This window comes from Symphodus melops, assembly GCF_947650265.1.
Source record: "Symphodus melops genome assembly, chromosome: 19".
NCBI classification, from domain to species: Eukaryota; Metazoa; Chordata; class Actinopteri; order Labriformes; family Labridae; genus Symphodus; species Symphodus melops.
In genome coordinates, this window is record NC_136709.1 from 14522515 (window position 1) to 14549010 (window position 26496).

Sequence of the window (26496 nt, forward strand, 5' to 3'; positions counted from 1 at the left end):
CATTTCATCGTGCTCCTTCAGAGGAAGACTCACTTGCCTCGAGGATTCAGTTGCTGAATTTACACTGTCAAGACTTTGTCAGAATCCAACAGTGGCAAGGAATTTTCTTTGCTGATGACAGTAATGTCTTAACAACTGAAAAAAAGATCTCTGCAGTTTTAGCACAGATGGTGCCAGGTGCATTGGTGGGCTAATTATAAAACTTTTTTTACTTTGAATGATGTGCTTCTTTTCAAATAAATTCATGATTCCAAACAAAGACAATAAATAAATATTAAGCTTAACATTAGCATGTGAGCACAATCATTGTGGGGACAATAGGTGATGGTGATGTCAGCACTCATGCAATCTTATATAACATTTCGATTTGAAAAGCTCATCCTTCAAATTAAGAGACATGTATGAAATCAGGGTTTCAATCCGTAAGATAAATGTATCAACTGACATTTTATGTATTTAACCTTTATTTAACCAGGAAGAAAAAAACTCATTGAGAATAAAAATCTCCTCTTTTTCAAGAGGGTCCTGGACATACGTATTTTTAATATCCTACATGTCCAGAAGTATAAAAGAAATACAGTCCCAGTTTAGAAAAAAAGAAAAGAGTTTAAAACAAAGGGAGAAGGGGGAGTGCTGCAGGGATCCACAAAACCCAGATGGTTTGAAAGCAACTTGTGTCTGTGTCAGAATAACAAATGGGGCCATTTCAGCTTCGCATCAATCTCACCCAAGTTCTCAGCAGCGACTGGTGTTGTCTGTCAGTTGGTTCACCTCACCAGGAGCAGCGCCAGGTGATTCACGCGGAGAGAAAAGATGGAGCTAAAACACCTTCTCGCATGATCAAGCACTGCGTACAAAAGCTAAAAAAAGTAGTTTGTCTTTAGCTAAGAATGAATCATTCTTCATTTGTCACTCTGGTCCAGAGGAACTGAGTATGAATCCTGTGGACAAGTTCTTTTGGTGACAGAGAAAAAAAACAATGTGCATTCTTACAGAAATTTTAATAGTATATATCTTTACAAAAGGAGCATTGTGTATGTGGATTACAACATGTCTACATACAGAATTTCTACATTAACCATTTATTAAAAATAACAGGCTTGAAAAGTCCTTCTTTAAACATTTGAACTGATAAGAATGGATAAGTGTCTGTCTATTCCTTTCTGACAAGGCGTACAGCTGACATAGTGAGCTACTGTGGTAACTCAGTGTTTGGACATTTGTATTATTTAAGTGTTTACAGGACAGCTCGATATATATCCACCTAAAGCACATTGATATTACCTTCTACAGCCCATGAGCAGCAAGAAAAAGTACTGGAATAAAGCTTCCTCTTCTAATTACGTCTTTTCATAATAAACAATCAGTAAAAGAAAGATATGCCAACAGAAAATTAAAAATGGTATTTACTGACCTTCAATGCATATTCAAAAAGGCATAAACATTGTAATCAACTCTCGTAGGTTTACTGCTTTCTTAATTGAAACAGTGTGAGCAAAAAGCACAGAAAACATTCAAAGGCTACCGGATGCAATATGTGTGTAAATGCCGTGTTGTGTTTTCTGTGATTTCTAACGTTCGGTATAAAGAGCACAAAACACATCCGTGGCTGCAGGTTAATGCCTGAGTCTCACAGTAGAAAGTCATTGCTCCCAATTAGAAGAAGGATTAGTTGCCATGGAGACAGCTGCTTCCAGATTCTTCGGTAACAGAAAACCACATTAGTGAACAGAGACAAATTAAGAGGGGAAGCTTCAAACAAAACCTCATTTAAAAATAAGGCCTCCTTTCCCGCTTCACAAGTACAGTATGTTCATTATATAGAGGTCCGCCATATCTACCATTACACATCTTTAATATGGTATCAGGATCTTACACGTTCTGTTGCTGATGTCTGAGTGAAAAATAATTTACACATGTATTCAAAACATACTACAAAACAATAATCAAGGTGCAGGAAGTAAAGTCGGCTACATCATATGGCCTTTAAATTTGTGCTTTAATCGCATTAAGTAAGCATGTGTAGATAATATCCAACCATAATAAACAGACCATGACATTACACGTTATTTCCAATAACCCCAATAACAAGAAACCCTTTCATTTCAACTGGGTGACTTAGTTATGAATTGTATCCAACAGTATAGTCACCACCCATAGTGTATAACTGAGTACAGGTCAGACAAACCATCTTTAATAGATTTTAAACATGTACTTCAAAGGAATTCAATAGTCAGGGCTTTTCTGTCCACAAAATTGTTTAGTAAGACAAGATAGAGCTCAAGGTTCAGCGTCCTCACTGTGTTTCATTCACAAATTAGTCCTTAAATGAGCTCCAACATGGTGCGGCTCAATCTGCCTTGCATGAAAGTAATCCCCAGTACTTTCTAAATGTTTTAACATTCACCGTCTCTATTCAGCCGCATAATTAAACAGCTCTGCCCTAAATTGCTTTGAAACTATCTGGTGGAGGTTTAGGATGGCCTGGATCAACCCGAATCTTAAGCCCCATTTAATCTCCGTTCCCATCTCTGCCTTACAAGTGAGGGTGTTGTCTGAAGAAGAACATGGAAACAAACTTAAGCTGGAAAAAAAAGAAAAAAAAGAATTCAAAAATGGTTCCTTTGATTGTTGCTTGAGGGCACATGTTTCTGTTTTTAACTAAAGAGCTGTTGTACGCCGAAGCTTCTTCTTTAACTCTCACATGTAGAATCCAATCCAGCGTTTGATGTCAGCATATGCAGCAAAGTCACAGTCTCTCGCTATGATGAAGAAGAAGCGGTCCATATGTCTAGTTCCACAACTTCCACACCCTAAGCGGGCCAAAACTAATCTAAAAAGCCAGGTGAAGGGGAGAGAGCTAAAGAAAGAGAGAGAGAGAGATAGAAAGTTTGCGTGGTTGTCTATAAAGCCTGGCCGTGCTCTTGGGTCCAGAAATCTGCAAAGAGCAGAGCATTTGTCTTTGTTTGAATCGGTTCATCAGAAAGTGCAAGCGTAGACAATCCCAACCACGACAATGTTTCCAATGGTGGCGATAATGGCAATCCACAGCCAGATGGCATCGCTGGACATGGACTGCGACTCATCCGGCTGCCCGTGTACTGATGCAGCTGAGGCGGCGGCGTTGACGCTGGCCGAAGAGTTGAAGAGGGAGTGTTCGCCGCTATAGTCGTCATTGGGTGACGAATCCATGAAGGCTCCCGTCATGACAGGGATCTAAAAGAGAGGAAGTTCAAAGTTAATATAAGTTTTGGAGTTTCTACTGTAGGTATTACGATATTTTGAACAGAATTAAGTGTAAATGGTGAAAACTAATAAGAAATAAGGTTCTCTTTTAGACTGTCATTCCAGATGCTGTTGACTGCGTCCGTAATTTATTACAATGTAGACCATCAAACTTTTTTTTACGCAGAATGAACATTTTCTTATCTGCCTAGACAGTACACGCCACTTTTCCAGGGTTATTTCTTCAAAGTCGTGTTAAGAGTTTTGAAAATACGAAAGGTAGTTTAATCCTTTGAGTTTAAGGAAACAAACTGTCCAGTCATTCTGACCAATGTTACACATTTGCTTTCCATTTCCTCAGCGTGTTAAGACAGTTCTTCTCAGCAAGTTTCCAAAACAAGTTGATAAAAAGTGAACTTGCAGGGCTGCCTATATTGACTCTTTAAAAAAAAAATACAATTAGATGAGGAAAGGGACTGAATTTTAACTGTCATCATTATGGAAATGAACATCTAACACTGATTTGCTTCAGTACGGCCTCACAGAGCCGCTGGCATAGCCATCATGTTTTCAATGACTTTGCAATTTCTGTTTTTTGGGGGCTTTTTTTTTTGTGTGTGCATTTTTTCACTTTGCAAAGTTTTTTTTTGCTTTTTCAAAAAAGGATTGCATGTTTAAGCTGGATGAAATCATACACATCAATTAAACATCCCGGATCAGTGTGTGATACCTTTAAGAAAAGCTTTACATTCATGACAATCACACAGCACGCCAGCCTTGTTCCTATTGGTCATGCATTAGCAAGTCTGAGCGCGATAACATATAACTGCATCACGACATCATTAGGAAATAGTTAGAAGGTTTCTCACACAGGCATGCAGGGTCTCGCTTTGTCTCACACACCTCTGCGTGTATGTGTGTGTGAGTGAGTGTGCATGTGTGTGTATTTAAGTAGCGGTGCTTGATTAACATGGTATGAATATTTCAGATGTGGAAAGTGAATATGATTTATTGCTTGGGACAATCAGAGGCCTGTGAAGGTTTGCCATTAGAGCAAACTGAATACTCGTATGTGTGTGAGAGTATATGTTTCATGTGTGTGACTCCATATCCGGCTGTTTGAAAAGGAAATGCATGCAAAACCAGAATGAAGCTCAGTATGGAGGGAGCGCTCTGCTTAAGATACTGAGGGAAAAAAAAACAATACTAAAAATACCTTGCAGGGATGTTGAACATTTACATACAATACATTTCACTGTTGCTCATAGGATACCCCCCCCCCCAATACCATAGACATTACGATGTACAAACACACTTCAGGTTATCCCTTGCGCCATAAAAGCTTGTACATAGAGAACTGTGCTGCGCTCTTCATTGGCCCCTGGTGGATAATAATGACATGACACATCCTGTGGAGCGCCCGCTGTTCACATGAGCATGATGGAGGCAGACAGGCGTGCATGAAGTCCAGAAACCTTGATCTCCCTGCCCCCGACTCAGTCCCAGTATCTGCTGATTCCTTCTGATGCATACACTGTATGTTCACCCGAGCTCTCCCACAACGCTCATGTGGATCAAGCACCCGCTTAAAAAAACAGCATGTGGTTAAGGACTAATGGAAAGGAAGGAAGTAGAGACTTTGAGGAGAAGCATCTCAGTGCATTTGAGCACTTAAGTGAGCAGTGAAGGTCATCCACTCGGCATTACTGACAGTAAACACACGCTTGTTGACATATGTGGATGAGCCTTTTCAGTAATGACGTCTTCATTCAACGGACCAAAGTTTCCTGCAAACAAGCTTCATCTCTCCAGCATTAAAGTATACTACTGGCTAAATGTCTTCGAACACCCACATATACACAAAAACGCCACAATATTGGCTTAGATGATGATCATGAGTTGGTTTCTTGAGGTTGACTTTGACTCTTTATTTTTTTTCATATAGTCTACTTGTCTTCCTTGGTGCAAGTTCATGCTATGAGCATGAAAAAAAAAATCTTGGTAAATTGTTGCCAACAGTGATGCTAACTTTTTTTCCACCAAATGGCTAATGATTGGTCAAAAACAATAGTTTCTTGTTTTCCTTCTGTTGTCATCAGTGGCACTGTTAACTCTCATTTAGCAGTGCTGCGAGCAGTCAAGCAGCTACCTCTGATTGAAAAATGAAGACAATGCAGAAGTCTAAAAATTCTAATTCCTTCATTCTCCAATCGTGTTGTAGTACTCAAGCTTCAGGGCTTGGAGTGGTGAAAGATGGAGAGAAGGGCCCGTGTGTATTTTCTGACAAAGACTGCATTAATGTTTTTGTAAGATTATTCAGATTCTTATTGCACGTTCACGTGGCTGATTGTTTAGCAGCAGTCGGCGAGGTGTGATTATGCAGTCATATTACTGTGGGTCAGGAAATTAAGGAGGGTTTTTTTTTTTTTTACACTTGCAGTAACTCTTTAATGGCAGAAATGAGCAGTGCCTCTCCACATTAAGACAGGTGTAGTGAGCATTAATGTTTCCACACAGTCAAGTCAAGATTCACACTCGGGTAATGATCTTCTTTATAAATCCTCTTTATAAAACTTAAGTGGGCTTGTAGCTTTACATTGCATGTCAATCTTCTTGGAAATTACCTTGATCTGAAAATGCTTACGTGACATTCAAATAATAAGTGTCATATTCTTCTTTTCATTAGTCCTTCACAAACATTTTTTTTTTTTCCCGCAACGGGGAAAAAAATAAACACGGCTACAAAAAAAAAGGGCCAGCAAGACAGTCATGATTCAGACAGAGAGATTTACATAAGAATACTTGATTCCTCCTACAAAATGTGTGAAGTGTAAATTGTGGCACATTCCTTCTTTAAATGCAAGAGGTAAATAATTATTATATATCTTTAGATTAGTCATTTTTATAGTCTTTTCCTTTCGTAAAAATATGATTGACAGTTTAAAGCCATAACAATGTATTACACTATATTGTATTTACAGTGTTGGATTTGATATTGTACAATATAAGTGAACAAGGTAGGATTAATAAGGATGCCATCCTTCCATGATGTGATATGCTCAGGAAAGCAACACCCCTCTTTTAACTAGAACCTGATAAATCTCCTGCCTTCTGTATTTCACACCTTCTTGGCTTTGAGTGATGTCTACACCTGTTCAATACTCCACACAGTAAACCCCCAATCTATGGCAGACGATTCAGTGAAGTTCCTTTCACTGTATTCCACCTGCTCTGCTCTCACAGCTTTGATTTATTCGCCCCAGCTGTTCCAAGAGCTGTGCCATCTACACGGATGATCACAGTAATTGTGAAATAGAATGGGCTGTAATTGCCTCCTGTGGGATATCTCCACCAGTAAGTGCTTCATGAAACAGCTTTGGAACAAACAAGCAAAAACCTCTGAATTGATGTCTTTGGATAGTTGGAAAACCGATATAAAATCCTGACCACAAAGGCACACGGCCCATGAAACAAAATTAGAGAGAACAAGTTAGTTTTTTGCACTTCGGGGGAAAAAACAGGCTGGTCTTACATCTTAGTCAATACTTGTGTCCTTGTTGAGAAAAACCTTCAAGGTGTACTCGAACAAACTGCATCGGAGTAAACAGGCACAGAGGTGGACCCCTGCTGGGTTAAGAATGGACTTTGAGTTTGAATCACACGAACAATCGATGAAACCAAAACACTGTTGATTTGTACAACTGCCACTACCATTACTGCTGTGTTACCACTACACTGCTCAGATGGGTGCTATACCGTCAAACTTATCTCTTGAAAACAACACAGACACTGCGGTCATTTTCCTTGTAACTGTCTGTTGACATTTTCTACACTAGAAGAATAGCCAAACACTAATAAGCACTTGGCCTGTCAGAATCAGGTATTTAAAGATAAAACATGTAGATTCCGCCACCAGGGGGCTCTCGATCAATACTATAATAACAAAAGATGACGTCGGAGCTAGCGGGGAATCATGGGAGTCCTCTCTGCTACTACTCCTTTTCGTTGCAACGATCAACATTCTGTCTGTCATGGCAGCTCATCACGGCGGCCGCCTCGACAAGACTCGTCCTGTTAAAACTATAAAATTAAAAACTATTGGAAATATTTAAGGTAATGTAATTACCCAACACAAACATTTAACATGAGTTAAGTCAATTACTAATGCATTTAATCGCATAAAATTCTATATATTGTAAGTTTAACATAGTTGTGTGGTAAAATGACAAAACTGCACCTGACTTATCCATATGGAGTGTAATATCAGTTGAAAACAGCTGCCATGTGAATGACGAATATTATGTCGCCTTGAGGGACTTCATTAAAGGAAGCCAAAGATAAAGCACAAAAGGAAGTGACATGATATCAAATTTGATGTATTGGGTTTTAATATGAACAAAATACAGAGCTCATTAAAAAAAGAGGACAGCTTTTCACTCGTCCTGTTGAGAGTTGAGTTCTCACTCTGGCCTGGATCGTAACTTTTTCACAGCACCACAGAGAAGTATTAACGTCTTATAGATCAGCAGTATCTGTTTCTTTTTTTTCTTTTTTTTTCATCAGAGCTGTCCAGGCTTTTCTGTCGAGGGATATCAGCGCTATAGTAGAGACGTTTGGGAAATTAACTGAAGCTCATTAATATTGGAATACGTTTTTGAATCCTGGAGCGGTTTTTCTGAAAGTCGGTACCCTGTTGAGTTTTTTTTTTTTCCACCCTCTGGACTTCAACATGATTTTTTAAAAATGTTTTGAAATTGTTTTAATTATTCAAATGAATATACTTTGAGAACACACAACTTTATTTACATCCATATTTCAGTGCAAAAACTTTTACAACAATTATTTCGTTATACTTCTTTCAAAACTTCTTTTCAAAGATATTTTGTGCCATTTTTTGTCTTTATTAGATAGAACTGAAGAGAGACAGGAAGCGGAAAGGAGAGAGTGAGGGATGACATGCAGCAATCCATCACTCTCTGGAAGGCTTCCAAATGTATCAATACATTGAGTTATTTTCATAAAAATCAAATGTGCTTTTAAAAACAGAACTTCACGACTCAAATATACTGATTTGTGAATTTAAGGACAAGGAATTCACTTAGGAGCCATAAAAGTATCTTCTGAAACACATCACATTAAAAAATGAAGAGCCCTGATTCAAAGCAGCCACTTTGACTCATCTCAGCTCTTTGTGAGAATACTGAGTTTCCCAGCTCCAGTAAGCCATAAAAGGGAAAGTAAAAGCCAAGATGCATGATACCAGGGACCTGGAACTGAAGCAGTATTCATTCATCATAATGCAATCATTGACACCACTCCTAAACATGGCTGATAATGTAAATCTTTTGTCAGCCAGCAGAAGGCAGTACACAGAGCCTCATCCAGCCAGTGACACACACACACACACAGATCTAATTACACACAGATGTTTCTTGACGTTGTGACGGGCTCACTGCCTCCTGCTCAATCACTACCCTGCTGCCACAAGTGTGTTGATTAAAACATCTCTAATTAAGCGTGTAGTGCAAGGCTTTCATGACGGCTAACTGCATGATAGCGCAGTTGGTAAAAAGAAAAACATCTTATTTCATAATCTGTAATATAAATGCAGACTAATAGCTAACTGAGAAATCAAGGTGTCGGAGTGATGACACGGGTCAGTTTGGTTGCATGTAATTGTGGATAGGAAATGATGTTCCCTTTAAGTCTTCTGTTTTTCACCACAGTGGTTTTGTAAGAGAAACGTTGAACAAAATATCACCATATTTAATTCATGAGTGGACTTGTTTTTAAAAATGAATGCACACAACATCGAGATGGTTGAGGCTTGCCTGATGTTTTTGCCGGGTGTACATGCAGTTTTTTTTTTTCTGCATTCAAGATTGAATTTGAATAAATCGAAGACACTTTTGAATCTTAATTTTACGACAGTCGTGGTATCAACTGACATTGACAGACTGACGGACTTCGAATAAGAAACATTGAGTCTGCCTTCACAATGCAAGTCATGATGCTCAATTCCGGTTTCTAGCTCAGATCAGATGTTCTGTTAGTTTGGTTTGTTTATATTATTTTTTTCAAAGTGGCCTTTATTTGACTTCTTCTTTGACGTGTAGGTCCTGAACTAACCAACACGAAAAGACCAACTCCAAACACGTCACACGCAGCACATGTAAGCCTGATATTAATAAGCCTGCAACAAAGTCCAAAAGTTTAGCTGTTTTTATCTGAGAGCGCTGTGAGTGCTGTGAGTGCAGCAACAAAGAACAGCTGACACCGAGGGTGTTTTTTTTGCTCTCAGGGTGCTGAGCCTTCTATATCACCTTCTATATCAAAAAACGAGCACAACCTGCGGAAAAAGCGCCGTCTCTGGACACGGGTCCTTGTTCTGCGTTTTAAACACTTGAGATCACCTGGACTGCTGTTTGTTTTTGAGAGGAGGAGACCTCTGTAAATGACTTAGCTGCCAGTAAAAACTGTGGGACCACTAAAGGGTCATCCTGAGACTAATTTTGTAAAGTTTATAGCCTGCTATGCTGTTGCTCCTGCGCCACTCTGTATACAATGACACTGCTGAAAACAAAGTTCAGAAATCTGGCTCACAAGAATGGAGTTGAGTTGGTCCTTTGGTTACACACCTCAAATTTCCCCAAGGGCCTTTAACAAATGAAGTGGGCTACTGAGAGGGTGTTTTTATAACCTACTGCTTGCTCATATTTGGACACCATCAGTTCAAGGAAAGAATATAATGGGATAAGAGTCTCGAGGATAAGCTGCTATCATGTAAGTCTGTGGTCTGTACAAAAAAGCCACTCCTTCGATACAATAGCAGCCACTTAGTGCAAAACAATACATTAGGTCTGAACCTTGCCATGCTGTAACATATTGACCTTGTCCGGCCATTAATCTTCAGTGAGATTTCCACAGATTTTGAGTAGGTTTGTTCACCCGCACACATGTGGTGACACCTGTCGTTTCAGGCCTGGTCCCTGCAGGTCAGATTTACAGCTGTGCTTTCATCGATTTTAGCCGCCTCTGGAGCCGAGCAGCATTTTTTAATATATCTCAGATCTCAGCAGAACAAGTGAAGCAGAAAGTGATCCTCGCTAGGCACCCTTGTCAGTCTGTCAGTGCAGTGGAAAATGTGCAACACAGGAGAGATCTTCTTTTATTATATCATGATGGGTAAATGGATCGCCTTCATGGTTCCTTTCTTACTATTGTGTTTGACCTAAATAGAACACATTTTCAATATATGCTATCAGCGCTTAGAGCCAATCAGAAGACAACATGAACTTGAATCTTCATGAACTGTTTGTAGGCCGCTAATTAGCAGTTGTGTGAGCTTAAAACTCGAGATGAAAGTAAACTCGGTATCTATGAAACATTAAAATCCACAAACAAATAAGAATTTCTTAGTCCTGACAGATAAGAAGTGAGATGGGGACACAGTATTAAAAGGATGAGAAATAATAATAAAAAACAGACGGAAAAGAAGACACAGTTGTTAGTGTCTGTGAGTACTCATAAAAGAAATTTAAAAAAACAAAAAAAACTAAAAAAAAATCCTAGTCATTACAACTGTCAGCGCAGGCGGAGAGACATCAAAGACGGCGGAGGAGGAATAAGTGAGCAAGAAAATGAAAAGACTGAAGATTTTATCTCTAATCTTCCAGACGATGCTCTGATTTCAAAGCTTTTTCTCCTCCAATATGGATTTAAAAAAAGATCAAATCTATTTAATTGTCTCGGGGATAATAAGGATGTACAAGGCCTGAGCTTCAGGATTACACAGAAGAAATTATATTTATACTCTATTCATCATCAGCACCGCAAAACGTCAACTTTAAAAATTAAATAATTTTAAAGTAATTCAGCTCGAACTTTTTTTTTTGTTTAGATTAGTTCATCTTTCTAGACATTTTCACATTTCTTGTGGTTTCTTTTATCTATTTGATTATGAAATTGAGTGTCCAGGCGTAATCAGATGGGGATCAATTTCTTTATTTTTCCTCTGCGTCTGTGCTCCTTGAGGGAGACATTATTTTCATGATCAGTACCGGTTCTACTTTAACTTGTCAACTCTATTTCATCTCTGCTCAGACCAGACACAGTTTCTCTGCCTGTAGCTTTAAATGCAAAATGAGCTGTGTTTGACAATCCCCATCTGGAAGGGTTTGAGTCCCTGGTGCTTCCTTGCATCGTGCCCTGTTGTTTACAAGAAGAAGCCAATATGCACAATATATGAAAGGTCGGCCTGTTAAACATTTTGGACAATGACATCAATTTAATAGCACTTTACCAGAATGCTTGTTGGTGACAAAGATTTTGGCACTTCAGAGATACATTAGATATATTACAGATAAATATTAAATGTACATAAATGAGTCTGTCTAAGTGGTTTTATCTGAGGGAGAAATTACAGAAAGCTAGCAGTTTGTTTTATTGCCAAAAAGCTTCATTTACGATGGATGATTCCTGAACTGAAAAATGTTTTTTGGCCTCAGTTACCCTGATCTTAATCAATCCTAATCGAAACTTTCCCGCCTTCATTTGGGCCAAATCCATGCTGACTTGTCGCGTGAATAATTCACAGGACAGATATTTTAAATATGGATGATTATGTGCAGCATGAGTTTTCATGGTGCAGTTTACACCAAAGAACACATCATGCTATAGCATCAGAGATTTCTTGCTGCATGTGCAATGTCGCACACACCCCTAAAGAATCTCAATGCACAGCTTGCTCATGTATTTTACATAGTGAGCATTTTCACTAGAAACACACCCAGCAGAGTCACGTGTTAGGGCCTTCATGGTGAGCGACACAAGCAGCTGCTGGCTATGAAGGGCCCCCAGTGCAAGACTGTAGACTTAGCTCCCACCTGAGCCAAGAAAAAACATAGTGATGTAAGCCTATGATGGGATGCTGTATCACACTGCACGTTCTGAGTTACAACAGAATCCTGACCGTCTTCATTCATTACAAAGACTTTACTCTGCATGCCAATTCTAATTTGTTGTGTTATCTTTTAACTAGTGCATTGGTTATACACAAAATATTAACATGATTTACTCCTTGACTAAAAATTTCGAATGCAGGATACAGGTTCTCAATAAATGTGCAGGTATTTGTGAAAGGTGGCAAGTATTTTCTTACTGAAAATGGATCGATAGTAAATAGTTCTCTAGTTCGACAAAGATGCATACTGATGAATTTGAATGAATCAGGTTAAACTTGTTAAAACCTGTTGTAGCAGATATGTCAAAGATTTAAATAACAGTTTAATCATGCGTATTTTTTGAAATAGCAGACGATTGGTTGCTTAAAGATGCAGTACATCAGAGGAGCTGTTCTTTGGTTTTTAATACAAACTAAGCTCCCATATGTCAGAGTCAGACATTACCAATGCTGTCTGTGTAACGGTTGCTAACGTCAGCTGCCCCTTCGGCTCCATCCATGCCTGCTACGTCTCTGTGCAATACTGAGAAATCTCCGGCAAAGACGTGGAAGCCCTTAATTGAATCTCCACTCATGTAAGACTCGGTTGAGAGCGAGGAGCAGCAGGGGCGGCTCTGCTTTGCTCCAACTCTAATTACAGAAAAGGCAAAAGCACCTCTTTCCACTTTGATATCTGAAGCGTAAAGCAGACAGCACTGACCAAAAAAAAAGACATAAAACTTCTTTTACAACCATCTAATACGTAAAGAGCGTCTTTTTCTTAAGAGTCACAGTAGCTCGGTCATTCATACTGGCTCATGGGTCGTCTGTACACATCATTTAGACTACTGCCAATTGTGAATAACCATTAGTAGAGATAATCATCTTGACAAATTGGGATGTTTTGTTAATCGCCCTCATGGCGAGCCACTCTGGAGATAAGAAACCTCTTTTTTTTTTTTTCCACAATTGACAACATTTCTTGGTTTTGCTACCAACTAACAGGACAAGAGAACTTTTAAGAGTAAAAATCAAATCAAAATCAACTCATTGCCTATAATACAGAAAACATAGTATATACATTTTAAGGACAAATATCTAAGATAGCTACTTAATTAAATAATATAATTAATTATAATATATAACATTATGAACTTACTATATCATCAGGAAAAGTGCTGCCTTTTCTGACAACAATGCAGCAGCCAGTATGTCTTCCTTTTAAGTTTTGATTCCAGTCTGTATTGGTCTGTGTTTGTTCAGACCAGAGAGGATATGTGGTTTTAAGGCAACACCACACGGCCATTGTGGAAGTCCCTATTTGCCAGACAAACCAACTGGTGAAGCAGTGCTGGAAGTGGGCAAGCAAACTAATTCAGATATAACCCATTCTACCTGATGTAAAAAGCCTCTGTAATTTTTCCATAAGCTCCACAACAGAAATGTGGTAATACGAGGATCAATATTGGAGACATTTTGAAACAAATGGCGCGATGTTTCACGATGGATGCAGAGCTGGCTAAACACTGCAGCTTCCTTGTTTGCGACATGACAATCTGCGTACACAATGGCTCTAGGGAGGACTACTGTACTATTTGAATGGTTACACAGCTCTAACTGTGTACATGAAGTAAAATACAAGTTCCAAAACAAGTGTTTCTGCGATAAGATCATTACACCACCACCTCCTCAAATTCCCCTCAAATCATCGTCTCTCACTTCGCACCCTACAAGTCCAAAAATCTCGATTTGTGCTCCCTTTCCAGCCACAACCAAGCCCGTGGGTATATATGTTTCATTCCTGGATCACTATCTCTTCTCTTTTCCCTCCCTCCACTCTGACCTTGTTATTGCTGGTCTCAAATCTTTCTCCCTTCTCTGTTCCCCAAGGCGACATTGACCTCAGAAAGGCAGAGTCCCCCCCCTCATCTTATGTAGGCTGAGACTTTTGCTTTCGAGATATACCGCCACATGTCACACTCCTCTAAATGATATGCATTATATCTACTCACATCCCTTTTTAGCTCTTACTCGCTGTACATGTTTTTTTTGACAAAATGCTTATCCATTCATTTTTACTTCAGTGGTTAAACTACTTAAATCCATCTCTGTCATAGTATCTTTATCTTTCCCTCCTTCTTAAAAGTTGAACTATATATCCCTGCATGATGCCTAACATATTCTGTAAGATTAGTTTCTGTCTTGCACAGTTACAGTGATCCCTAGGACCCATGTATCATGTTGTATTTATAGCTATTGGCAGATTTTCTTATTCATGACAACTTACACTGTAGTGCAGTGTTTGACTCTTCTGGGAAATGTGATGGATTGGTAGAGGGAGTTGTTTGGATACAACAGTAACATAGAGGGATTTTCTCTCACTTGCACATTCAGTAACAGTACGCACAGTATACAAGAAAAAAGTGTTTCATCAGTCATGAATAAGATACAAAAATCAAACCAATAAGGTCATACTATACACACCTCAAAGCAAACATCAATAACCACACAAGGGATAGCATACTGTACACACACACACACACACACACACACACACACAAAGTAACTATTCACATGCTTGGGATAAAAGGTTTTGGGTAAAGCTTTAAAAGTAGATGCCGTAGTGATGGACCTCAGGTCAGCAGGAGCTTTGTTTCAGAGAGAAGGACCACAAGGCCCCCTCTTCAGACTTTAGTCTTGAGTTCAGCTAAAAGACCACTATCACATGACCTGAGGGGCCAGGCTGGGTTGTTGTCTGTGAGCAGGTCAGAAAGGCCCTCAGGAGCTGAACTATTGAACAACATTTCCTAAAAAAGTGGAGCAGGCAAAAGACCGAGAGGATGGACTTGTCTTATTTTTATAAGACAGGCTCAGGACACATAACAGTGTTAGAAAAACATGGAAATATTAAGTGTATTTTGCATTATATGTGAACTTTATGCTGCTCTGATAATATTGGTGATGTGACTGTTAACGCTGAGGTCTGATTCCAAAATAATACCAAGATTTATGGCCTGCCCACCGCATTTCATAGACACAGATTTGAGGTGAAGATGGACGCGCTGTTTCTTTTTTTTTTCCGGACCAACAGTACATACACGTACGTACATACATGGACCATCATGTATGCTTACTGTTCTGCTGAAAGAACACTATTTAAGAATCTTACAGTTTGACAATTTTTAAAGAAGAATAGAACATGTTATTTTTTGTTTTTATTTGAAACATTGAAAACACTTTGTTACCGTTTTAAGAGAAGAAACAGCAGCAAAATATTTTTGCGCACTTCTCTTTATTCTGTTTTAGTCCCTTGTGTGGCACATATCCCCAGAATAGACACACTGTTGCTATGTTATTAATAAAAAATCACACTTCTAATCAGCCAAACAGCAGTCCCTCTTATTGTGCGCAGTTTATGTAGCAACCCTCAGCTACTCTGCAGGAACACTCTGAACCAACACTTCCTGTCAAATATAAATTAAGTATAATACATTTCTATTCCTGAGAGCCTTTGCTCTCTAGATTGTTTTTTTCTTTCTCTATTTTTTGTACATACAAAAGCACCCTAACAATTATCCGCCCCAAGTTCTTTTTCCTCTCATGTGTAATTGACTTCTTGCGTCTGCCTCCAACTGTCAATGTTTTTTCAGAAAATGATTAATTGTGCCCCATGAAAAGTTGTCGAAAAGCTGTGTCCCATATTCATACTAATTCTAAGCATGTTTTTTTTTTCCCCCCAATATATTTCTGTTCACAGTGGGGAGGAGACGCATTTAATCGACTGAAGTAGAATGTTCACACCACAGCCTTTTAACAGGCATCAATGGGCCTCCAGCCCTATAAGAACAGATGTAAATAAATCATATTGTTGTGATACCGATTGAATGTATGAGTGAATGAAAACACACAGTAAGATCCGTTGCATCGGCCACATATAGGGAAAAAGAAGACATCATCATGTGAATGAATTTTAGAACCCATTTGTGATGCAGACATGAAAGTGTGATTCATATTCAGATTTGACTTTGTTAAACATCACCTTTATTGATCTGCAATACATCTGTGACGGAAGACGTAAACAGACCATTCATGTGTTTACATGCCCGGCCAATAAAGATGATTATCACAGAAGCAACAGTTGCAGCCATGATCAGAGATGAGGCTTCACTTATGGACATTTTAGTGACAATGCTTAAAAGTTCTACAACAATGAAGGCTTGGCACAGTCTTACATGCAACAAGCAACACTGGAAAAAAACTATTTTCAATCAAAACAGAATCATTATTTCATGATTTACATTGTTAGACGTTAGCGTGGACCTTGTTGTACATGAAGTCCAGCTTTACCTTTTATTTATACAGAACAGTTTGGAGAGTCAGTCCTTTCTGTTAATCCATTCATCCATCTATTATCCATACTGATTTTTCCTGTCTGGGGTTGCTGGGTGGCCTGGAGCCAGGTGTCACTGGACGATAGGCGGATTAAACCCTGAACTGTTCACCAGTGCTGAGAGATTGTTTTTTTAATGTACTATATAAATAAATACTATAAAAGGTTTTTTGTGATAGCAAAGTTCATGAGACTGCAAACAAACACAGAACATGAAATATACCGCCCCCCTGAGGCTGCAGCCTGTGAGGAGGCCTAATAACTAAAATATGCTGAGGCTAACAAGAAGAAAATGTTAATACAAGAGGTCTAATATCTTTGTCAAAGTCATAACTAATGCTAATGTTTCAGTAGAGTCTTTATTGCCATCAGCATGACAACACGACTGCTGTAAAATGAATCTAGCATGTTCCTGTCTCCCCCGGTCGTACTGCTGCAGGTTGGCATCAGCATTTATGAATGGATACTGAAGGTATTTTCCCATTGGGAGGAGGGGGTGGGTGGGGCTGTTATGAATTTGTCACGCAAGTTCCATGTTGGCCTAGTTGCAGTGTTGTCAGATGCAGTAACAGTTGAGCTGTTCTCCCTGACTATTCATGCCTCAAGTCGTGAATTAATATGACTTCAACTGTATGTGTGTGTCAATGTGTTCATGTCAGCGTGTGTCAATGTGGTTTGAGGCATCTGGGAGACATTTGTTTGTTTAAGGGCTAGGTTTACAGGAAAAAGTACATCACTGCTCAATCAAATGTGATTTTTGTTTGGAAGGATGTATCATCTTATAATTGATGTATGTACAGCATATATAGCATTCCTTTTGTTTCTAAAATATCTCCTAAAATTCAAAGATAAGTTTTTTTTTTCTGAAAAACTTTGTGTTTGTAAACTAGTTATCACTTAGCTTCTCCTTGCACATATTTATTTATTTTAAAGAAAGAATAAGGAACTTTTTGATCCTGTAGATGTCTCCCTTGAACAGCAGCATTAAACCAAAAGAAACTGCTGTTTGGCAAAACCTCCGCCATCCTGAAGCCTTCGCTCTCCTCCAGCGGCAAACCTCCAACCCCCTCTCCACTTGAGTCTGCATAAGGAGTTATTAATTATAGCCACCATAATTAAGCAGCATTAAGCACAAGCGGCAGACAAAATAGTCCCTTGTTCACGCTGTAATTGTAATTGTGGTCTGCATTGTCGTGTTAGCACACTTTGGCTAACGTTAGCGCACTTTGGTTAACTCGAAGCTTCATATCGCACGTAAAATGACATGGATTGAATGTGATCTAAAGATACTTCTAAAGAAGCAGGGAATATGTTGTTCTTATTTTATCTGGACTGTTAAACAGTTTTAAACCTAAGCCGTCAGCTAAAACAACCGGACTGGACAACAGTACAGCTGGCAGGACTTGGGCTTCTCACCCATTGTAGCCAGTCATGACTCAGAGAGACATTTACAGAAGATATACTTGATTTCTGCTGTATTTATGTGTAAAATGTTACACAATTCTTCCTTTAAATTGATTTACATGTTTTAATTCCAAATTTAATTTGCAAACAATATACACAAGTAGGTTTAGATTTAATGAAAATTATTTGACTGTATTTTTCATTCTTAAGAACACATACGAACTATGGAGAAAATTACACTGCTACTGTAGAATTATGTTTTACCACCTTGATCATTTGTAGTTCCCTATAGACTTCAGCTTGTGCAAACTGCTCAAAATCCTTTGGCTGTCGGAGTGTCACAACTAAACAAAACCTTAATGAAAGACCATGGTTCTATACAGTATGTACTTCTGAGATTGCTGAATGAGAACTGCCAAAGTGTTCAGCTCAAACGCATCACAGCAACTGTTAAGAAACGCTTGAAGCTCAAGCTGTGAATTGATTCACAACTCCTTGCAAGCGTGTTTAAAAATTCAACGTTTAAGGAAAAATCTAAGCTTGTGTACTTCTCCACCACTCATGCATACTGTACCAGTGGGCATTCCAAATGATTTCCATAAGTAATACAACTGACTGTAAGTGGCTGATTCATCATACAGGCATTACAGTTTCATGCATCTGGATTGAGAAGGTAACTGTCAGATTTGCTTTCTATGAGACATAAGAGCAGTGGACCATTAACCTGAGCTTTGTAAAGTATGTATGATATAAATAGTTTTAATAAATCTGAAGGTGTCAAATATCAGCATAGATGCAGATGACAGCTGCAACATGCTGTATTGTAGCACAGAGTTAGGGTGTCATTTAGCTTAGTTCATCAACAGGGAAAATGAAAGCACTCCATTTGTGGCCTATATTATCTGATGCCCAAGACACAAATGTGCTATGGGAATAAAATACAGTTATTGAGTTCTTATGGAAAGCATGTTGCATAATCTAGGATAATGGCATGGTGTACCAAAGATGATTCTTTAGCTGATGTCGCAGACTGAGGCACTTCAACCTTCAGTCCTGCCGTGGACTTCCAAGTAAAGTTTTCTCCTGAGGCAACAGTGTTTTTCAGAGGAAGTGAAGGTACATGATGCGCAATATAACCTCAGCTTCATTGCAGATTGAACAAGACATGGCTGTGTAATAGAATGGAAAAAGTCATGCCTGTGCATTTTGCTTTTAGTTTCAGAGCAGGTTCCTTTGAAATAACCCAAGGTCAGAGTCAAAGAGTGAGACCCGGTTTCAGTACAGTTGTCTTTAAACCCCCCCTCCCCCCCCAAAAGTAAGACTCAAAAGACCCGGTGGAACAGGGGAGATTAAAAGAACAGTTTCCTGAAAATAGTATTAAACTCAATCAGGCTTTTGAAGCCCAAAATAGGTGAGAACCAAGATGTTTAGAAGAGGTTACATCATAAATTCCGTTGCCCCCTTCAAACCTCTTTTAGAAATATCTCTGAAAATTTGGTATTCACACGTATCAGTTTTTTTTTCCCCCTTTCACATTGTTTTTCAGCATAATTCACTGAAATAGCAGCCAAGGTTGAAGTTGTCATCCTTTCCAAAACGGAGAAGTTCTGCTGTAAAATAAGACACATTTAACGTTTTATTTCATTATGCTAAGCATTCTTACGTTTGCATAATGCGTAATGGTCCCAATACATTACAGCAGCTATGGTGATGTTTAAATGTAAGCATAATTCATCTCTGCTTCCTTCTTAATAGTGTGTAATCAGCCTCTGCCATTTAGCATTTTGGCAGCTTTCGCTCAAGAAAGGCAGCCACCCACTGTGAAATTCTCATAATTTATTCCCATTCTTCTTTTCTATCAAAAGAACTCCTCATGAGCTGAATTTGAATGTTATTGGTGCTTAATAGCAAAAATGTCAGCAATGAGGTTTTACTATTCTAACACAAACAGGGTGAGGCCATATGGCATCAAAAGTCCACCCCAAATCTTAGCTCGTTTTTTTTTTATTTCAGAAACATGTCAAAACAAGGAATAAAGCTCCTTTGAAATGATCTCAAGATGGGTGAGGGATGGATTATTTATGTTGGACTACATAATTCATACCTGCTGAATATCAGAGACTGTTATATAGGAAGCATCATGCAGTTATGGGAGTAACTTCTATCAGGGAACAATGTTATTACTCCATACTTGGTTGTCACAGTCCATTAAGTCTCCCTTTATTCACCCCAGGACTTCTTTCAATATGCCATCACTCATCTCAGGTGCAGAACATCTGCGACATGTTTGTGCCTGTAGTGCAAACATGAATTAGGATAAGATAGCATGGAGACACTGGGAATATATGCACAGGAAACATTCATTTCATCGATCTCTGTTTTCTTGTTTGGTCAGCATTCTTGTACACCCTTTGTTACAATGAAAATTATCCCAAGCTCTTAATATTAACGTTGCCTTTAAAATTGATATGGACAATCGAGGACTCTTTCACCAGGCAAACACTTTTAAATATTCCATCTGAAATCATGCCTTGCAGATTTAATCAGCTATAGATGATTAAGTATTCCACATTAATCAGTTGAAAGACATTGTCTCCTTTTGACTCTTTAATGTTTTCAGCTTACTCATTTGAAAAAAACAATCGTGTTTAAAAAAAATGTCTTGTTATTATGCACTTGCTGGCGGAACACTGTAAAATGTACTGTGCTTAAAACAGGTTCAGATTATAAATTCTTCTGGTATGACTGCTCCAAAATCCGACAAAAAGTCAAGATGCTGTGAGCCTATGTCAGCTTACACTCTGATAGCATTTAAAGAATAGATTTCGCCGAAATTGTATAATGCTGCATTAAAATGCAGCATCAGGGATCAGCGAGTGCAGCACACCACTGCGTCCATTCAATATACTGTTATTTATTATCAGCGAAGACCTGCTTCTAATACTCCAAAACTGTAGCTTACCACTAAAAGTAGTTTTACAGTACACGTCACATTAACCTCCGCACAACACATTCAAACATATCCACAAGATGCTGGAACAGCAGGGGGATTTATTTGAGGTTCAGTGTCTTGCCCAAGGAAATCACGTCTCCCACAACCTTAAGGTCAAGAGTTGACCCATAGCCCCTCAAAGAAGAACAGGTTTTATGTATATTAACAAGTGACATAATCAAACAACAACAAAGTATTGCTAGTGGCGAGTCTTGTGTAAAAAAATCTTTGTAGGAAAATGTTAACTACAAGCACCAAGCTCCAGTGTTGAAAAATTAAATCAATGCAAAAGTGCAAATAAATTGCAGTGGTACTTTGGCTTCGGCTGTCCTGGAAGTCCCGCACATGCCATATTAAGATGTCGGTTTCTGTCTGAATAGCTCATGTCTTTTGTAATATCAACGGTACAGTGGGTGAATTATTTTCTAACCGCGCCCTTTTGAGCCTATGAAGGATAAGATTTATTTGAGGGGTGTGGCTGAACTGACTGACTGTCATTGGGATTGTTGTAGATTGCTGTTTGAGGCCCACCTCAGCTCCAGCTCTTTGTCTGTGACGAGGCTGCTCAATAAACTGGTAAGAGACAATATTTCCAATGTGTTGATCACCATCGATGGGCTTCACAAGAAATCCCAGAGTTACGACACTGACTATGTCCATCTTTTATACAGCCTATGCTTTAAAAAAAACGATCTGCTATCATACAATTGGACAAAGTGGAGTCCCCCCCTGCTGGCTCGTTTGAAAGACTGCTATTTTAAGGCCCTTCAGTATTAGCTTCACTTGAAAAAAACATATGCTATTTAGACTTATTTTATATGGTGTAATCTTTGTTTGCCCAATAAACGGGAAATATAATATTTCAAACTTATTATGGACACTTCACTTGTATTTTGAGCTGTTATATCTGAAGTATGGTATCAAAAGGCTTCAACTCCTCAAACATTCGTTTCAGGAAATGTGCTGAAAATATCCCTGACAAAGGCAGAGTCACCTGTTTTTCCATCTATTTTAAGCATTGGTTGTTCCTGTCTATACAGCTCTTTGTAACTGGTTTAAAGTGAATGTTATTTTCCATCCCTATTTACGACACTGCAGGGTCTTTAAAAGTGGAAAAAGATGGAAAATTGGGGGCTTCTGCAAGTTTGCACTATCTCCAGACTACAGCTTTAATATGAATCCAATTGCTGAAAAAGCAGACAAAAGACCAGAGGGGAAATGAACTCCTCGAGATGAAAAGCCTGGTGTGCCATTATTACACTTTTTAAATAAGACTCCTTTATAAAGACCAGGAGATTTATTTTTTTAAAGGAACAATTTGGGAGTGAAGAACCCACAGTGGATATATGACTATATAATTTAATTAAAGGGATTACAAAGAACAAAGTATAAACAGGGATTCAGTTATACAATCATGTGTTTTTAATAGATGTTGTAATGTTTTAATGGACTCATTAACAAAGATAATTAAAAATGTAACAAAGCCACTACAATCAAACAAAAAAAATCTCTATCTCTCCCATGTATTGACACATGATATCAGTCACCTGGGGAAAAAGAGGGTCCTCCAAACATCTTCACAAAATGATGCACGGATATTTTTGTTTAATTTAATATTCATGTCTGGCTTCATGTCAGTGGTAGTGGTTGCACAAACACTGGTTTGTTGAGTCTCCATTCAATCGTACTCCAGTTATACGTGACCTTTTTGGTTATACTCAAAGTCAGAATCATCTCTACAGATTGCATTGACTCTCTGGCACTTGTATTATAGTTTCATATCATTTGGCACCAACTTGTATTTGCCTGTCTTGAGTTGCTGGCGCTGTGGGTAAATACAGATGGCTCTGTTTGTGTTGGGGGTGTCTAACACTCCCATCATCCTCACCCATTCAAAGTCATATATCTCCCAACGAGAGCAGAGATGGACAACCCTGTCAGGTAGAATGACAGAGCGAAGAATGAGTAGTGCAAAAATAAGCTGATGGACTGTCATCAAAAGAAAAGAAAAAAAAAATCAAAGGTAGCATTTCCAAGATTGACCGAATCGTCTACGTGAACAATCCTTCAGTGTCTGCTTTCTTACTTGCTGAATTTAAATGTTGCCTTTTTACATTTTTAAATGTCTGTGTGTGTGTGTATGTGAAAACACGTTCAAAAGGTCAAGGCCAGTGGGTCAGTCTATACTGGATAGACAGAGCCTTCAGGGTTCTGCAGCCATGTGTGGCAGATCTGTCAGCTGAAGCAAATCTGGAACTGGCATCATGCCCAAGATGGCTCTGGACCCTACATCACATCAGACTTGACCTAAACATCAGTTAGTAACAGATTGGCATACTTTTATGCCTAAAAATCCATTTAACAGCTTTGATCGGCACAGATGAACATGTGTTTAACATTCTAAGTGGACTGGGAATAGGGACGTATAGACATGAGTGCAGGTTGAAAATAAATCCTTATTTCGACGTCAATAAGTTATCTGAAAAAAAAAACACCCTGATTTTGTCTATTTAAAAAGATAAACAACTCGCTTCATTGACCTCAGATTAGTATTCAAACGCTTCAGTGCTGTTACCACCTAATCCATGTTTTGCGTGCTTGAGGATGCCGCCACTTCCAGCCTAATGAAGTTTGTGCCTTTTCATTTCAAACCAGTGAGGCATTGCTGCCAAATGCAAATCACACACCAGACACAAAACAGCACATCATGTAACGAAGAGAGCTATTGAGTATGTTTCTTTGATATGTACAAATCCATTTTAACAAGCAAGAAAAGCAGCAAATGCAGCAAAACAATAGTCCATTATGTTACCAGTCTGAACTGGTTTGATGTAAGACACATTTCGTGTTCCTGTCTGGGAGGCTTAGTTCTAGCTGAATGCCAAGCTTACTCAAGGAATTAAGTTCTTCTGCAGGTAATGAGTTCAGTGTGTTCTCATACGCTGCAACACTAATGATCGTGCAGGCTCCAAACAGCCCATTCGTCATCCTTTGTAACAGGAAGAAAACAGTAACCAGCTTCTCTGAGTTGGTGTTTTTCAAAACTTTCCCTGTCTGGAGGAGAGAACAGTTGTGTTAACATCCGTCATGTTTTACAGACAGAGAGGTGGCAATGGTCCAATGATTCCCAGGCAGCACAGCTACTTTGAGATGGATGGGCAAAAAAAAAATCATCCATTGAGAAGTCAATCTTAGAAACTCCGGGGACATTTGCCCGACTTCATTCACAGTCACCATTACAGAGCAACTCAGGGCATTGGAATGAATTTCACATCAGTAAAATTATCCATTACCTGTCGGAAAGGGCTGCTTTGTTGGGAAGTATACAGGATGCTGGGGAAAAAGGTGAATAGCCAGGGCAGCAGGTAGTATGTATGAGGTAATAGAGTCATTGTGAAAATGTTACAAATCAGACCCTCACTTATGTTAAGTTATGAAATGTTGCACAAAATAGTTGATTTATAGATTCTTGATCCAGATTGGTGGTCTGCTCTTACAGCAATAGTTGGTTGGACAAATATTGACAAGAGTCTTCTATGTACTCCTCAAATATCCTTGGAGCTGAATCAACAAGACCATTGTCATTTGTGTGATAATGTTTTAAAAATAATTTCTGGCAAAAATGTGAGTGATAAGTAGCCATTAAACTAGATCAAACTAAAAAAGCTGTATGCTTCCTGTTTCAAGCTAGTGTTATATATTTCATTAGAACAGGGCCATAAAAGCGTATCATTATTTATCTATAAATGTTTCGCACAAAGATTTCCTTGTTTTCTTTAAGCCAGCGTGGCTTTCTTTTCTTATAGGTCCATCTTAAGACAACTTCATTTTCTGGTCATAGACGAGACAATATAGCAGCCCTGGGTTAACCTAACCATGTCCATAGGTGTGACAGTAAAATATCAACCAAGATGTTTGGGATACTTTCAGCATGATGCTGACCCCAGTAAGGATAAGAGAATCATTTCAGTGAGTTTAAAGGCTCATCAGATGTCAAACAGTGGCCACCACAGGATTTAACAATGACTGTAAAGACAGCACAATTAAGTCATGGTCAGGGCCTGTCTAATGTGAATTATTAGGCTTCGAGTGAGTATTCCACCCACCAACATTGTGCACATTGTCTCAGGGGAGAGTGAATAATGCCAGCACCATTTTTTAAACCTGCACCTCTCTTTCGATCTGGTGATATTGATGGGGGGAAAAAAATGTATTCAGAGCTAGCTCCATGCTTGAAAGCTTTCCTATTTAGAGACCCTTGATTTTAGAAGATGTTGGCTAAGTCTGGCCTGCAGACTAGCCACTGGCTGCACAGATAGAGCTCTGGACCATTTAATAGCTGTTGCACAGAAAATGGCAAAGTAGATGACGCCAGACAAAACCGTATGAGCAGCTCGACACTGAGAGAGGGAAGAGGAGAAACAGCAAACCAGATCAGCTCCGAATGAAAACAAATAATGTGTCTGAAACAGACGCACAATAACACTTGGTCGCCATGAAACCAAATAATTTTATACATCATGATATCAATTAAATGTTTCTTTTTAAGGATCTTGTGATTTTCAAAATGATTTTTGCACGAGATCCAGGCACAACATTGAATAAAAGTACAGTCTGTCCAAGTCTGACAGATTTACTAAAAACCTTTAACTTTGAAAGGATAGACAGGAAAGAGAAAGGTAAACAACAAGCATGGTATGACAACACACAGTTTAAGACCCATTCACAGTATAAATTCATTCTACAGGTAATGGTGATTGCTCTTCGATGAACAGTTTTAAGGTGTGTAGAAAGTCTTAAATTGTTCACGCACGTCATGGACTCCTGATCGTCCACGCATAAACAGGAAACTTCAAAGAAAAGTTAAACATGTTTTGAAGTGTCTCACCTGCGCAGCCATGAATGACAGATCCATACTGTTACTCCGTTCCAGCCAAGGCACTCAATGAAATATGCAAACGTGCGTAGTTTTCTCCCTTATTCCACGATGGAGCATTTGCCTTGTTTCTGTTTTTGTTTGTCGGGTTTTTTTTGTTTGTTTTTTTACCGCGATATCCGCTGGCTATTTAAGTTGGCGGACTTCACGTGGGCAGCATGTCGAAGATGAAGGATGAGAAGAAATTGAGCGAGTGGGGAACAATGAAGAGAGATGTTACAGAGAGAAGGGAGAGAATCTGAACAGACGGAGAGATGAAGATTTGCACCGAGAAAGGGAGAGAGATGAGGAGGAGGCTGTGGAGGAGGATTGTCACATATAACGAAGGAGGTGCAACTACTCTCTCTCTCTCTCTCTGTCTCTCTCTCTCTCTCTCTCTGTGTGTGTGTGTGTGTTCCCTGCCCCCCTTCCATCTTCGCTTGATTTTTTTCCTGCTTCTTTATTTCCCTTTCCTTTTTAAGTATTCATTTCTAACTCTTGACACGTTTTCTACATTATGTTGAGGCACATAAAGGTTACATTTCTGTTTGTAAATCAATTCCTATTTTTTTCATCAATTTTATTTGAGGCATGCTTTTTGACAGATGTAAGCACATCGCTTGTTTTGT

General features: G+C 38.9%; 1 protein-coding gene and 1 long non-coding RNA gene across 2 annotated transcripts in view; one reads left to right on the forward strand and one right to left on the reverse strand.

The window, feature by feature from the left end:
- LOC306840102 overlaps positions 1-26496 on the forward strand; it is an 83096-nt gene that overhangs the window by 7422 nt on the left and 49178 nt on the right. The window lies entirely within an intron of this gene.
- Positions 983-26219, reverse strand: LOC306840101 (uncharacterized protein C14orf132). Its single transcript, XM_079369171.1, has 2 exons — positions 25841-26219; positions 983-3216 (listed from the first exon to the last, which is right to left on the reverse strand). Exons 1-2 carry the CDS (start codon positions 25865-25867, stop codon positions 2980-2982), a joined length of 264 nt encoding a protein of 87 aa, XP_079225297.1. The 5' UTR covers positions 25868-26219; the 3' UTR covers positions 983-2979.

Bases quoted from the DNA above. Each gene is read 5' to 3' on its own strand.
- LOC306840101 (XM_079369171.1), bottom strand. From the start codon at position 25,867: ATGGATCTGTCATTCATGGCTGCGCAG. The intron at 3,217-25,840 runs GTGAGACACTTC...CCTCTCTTTTAG, and splicing joins TGTCATTCATGGCTGCGCAG to ATCCCTGTCATGACGGGAGC.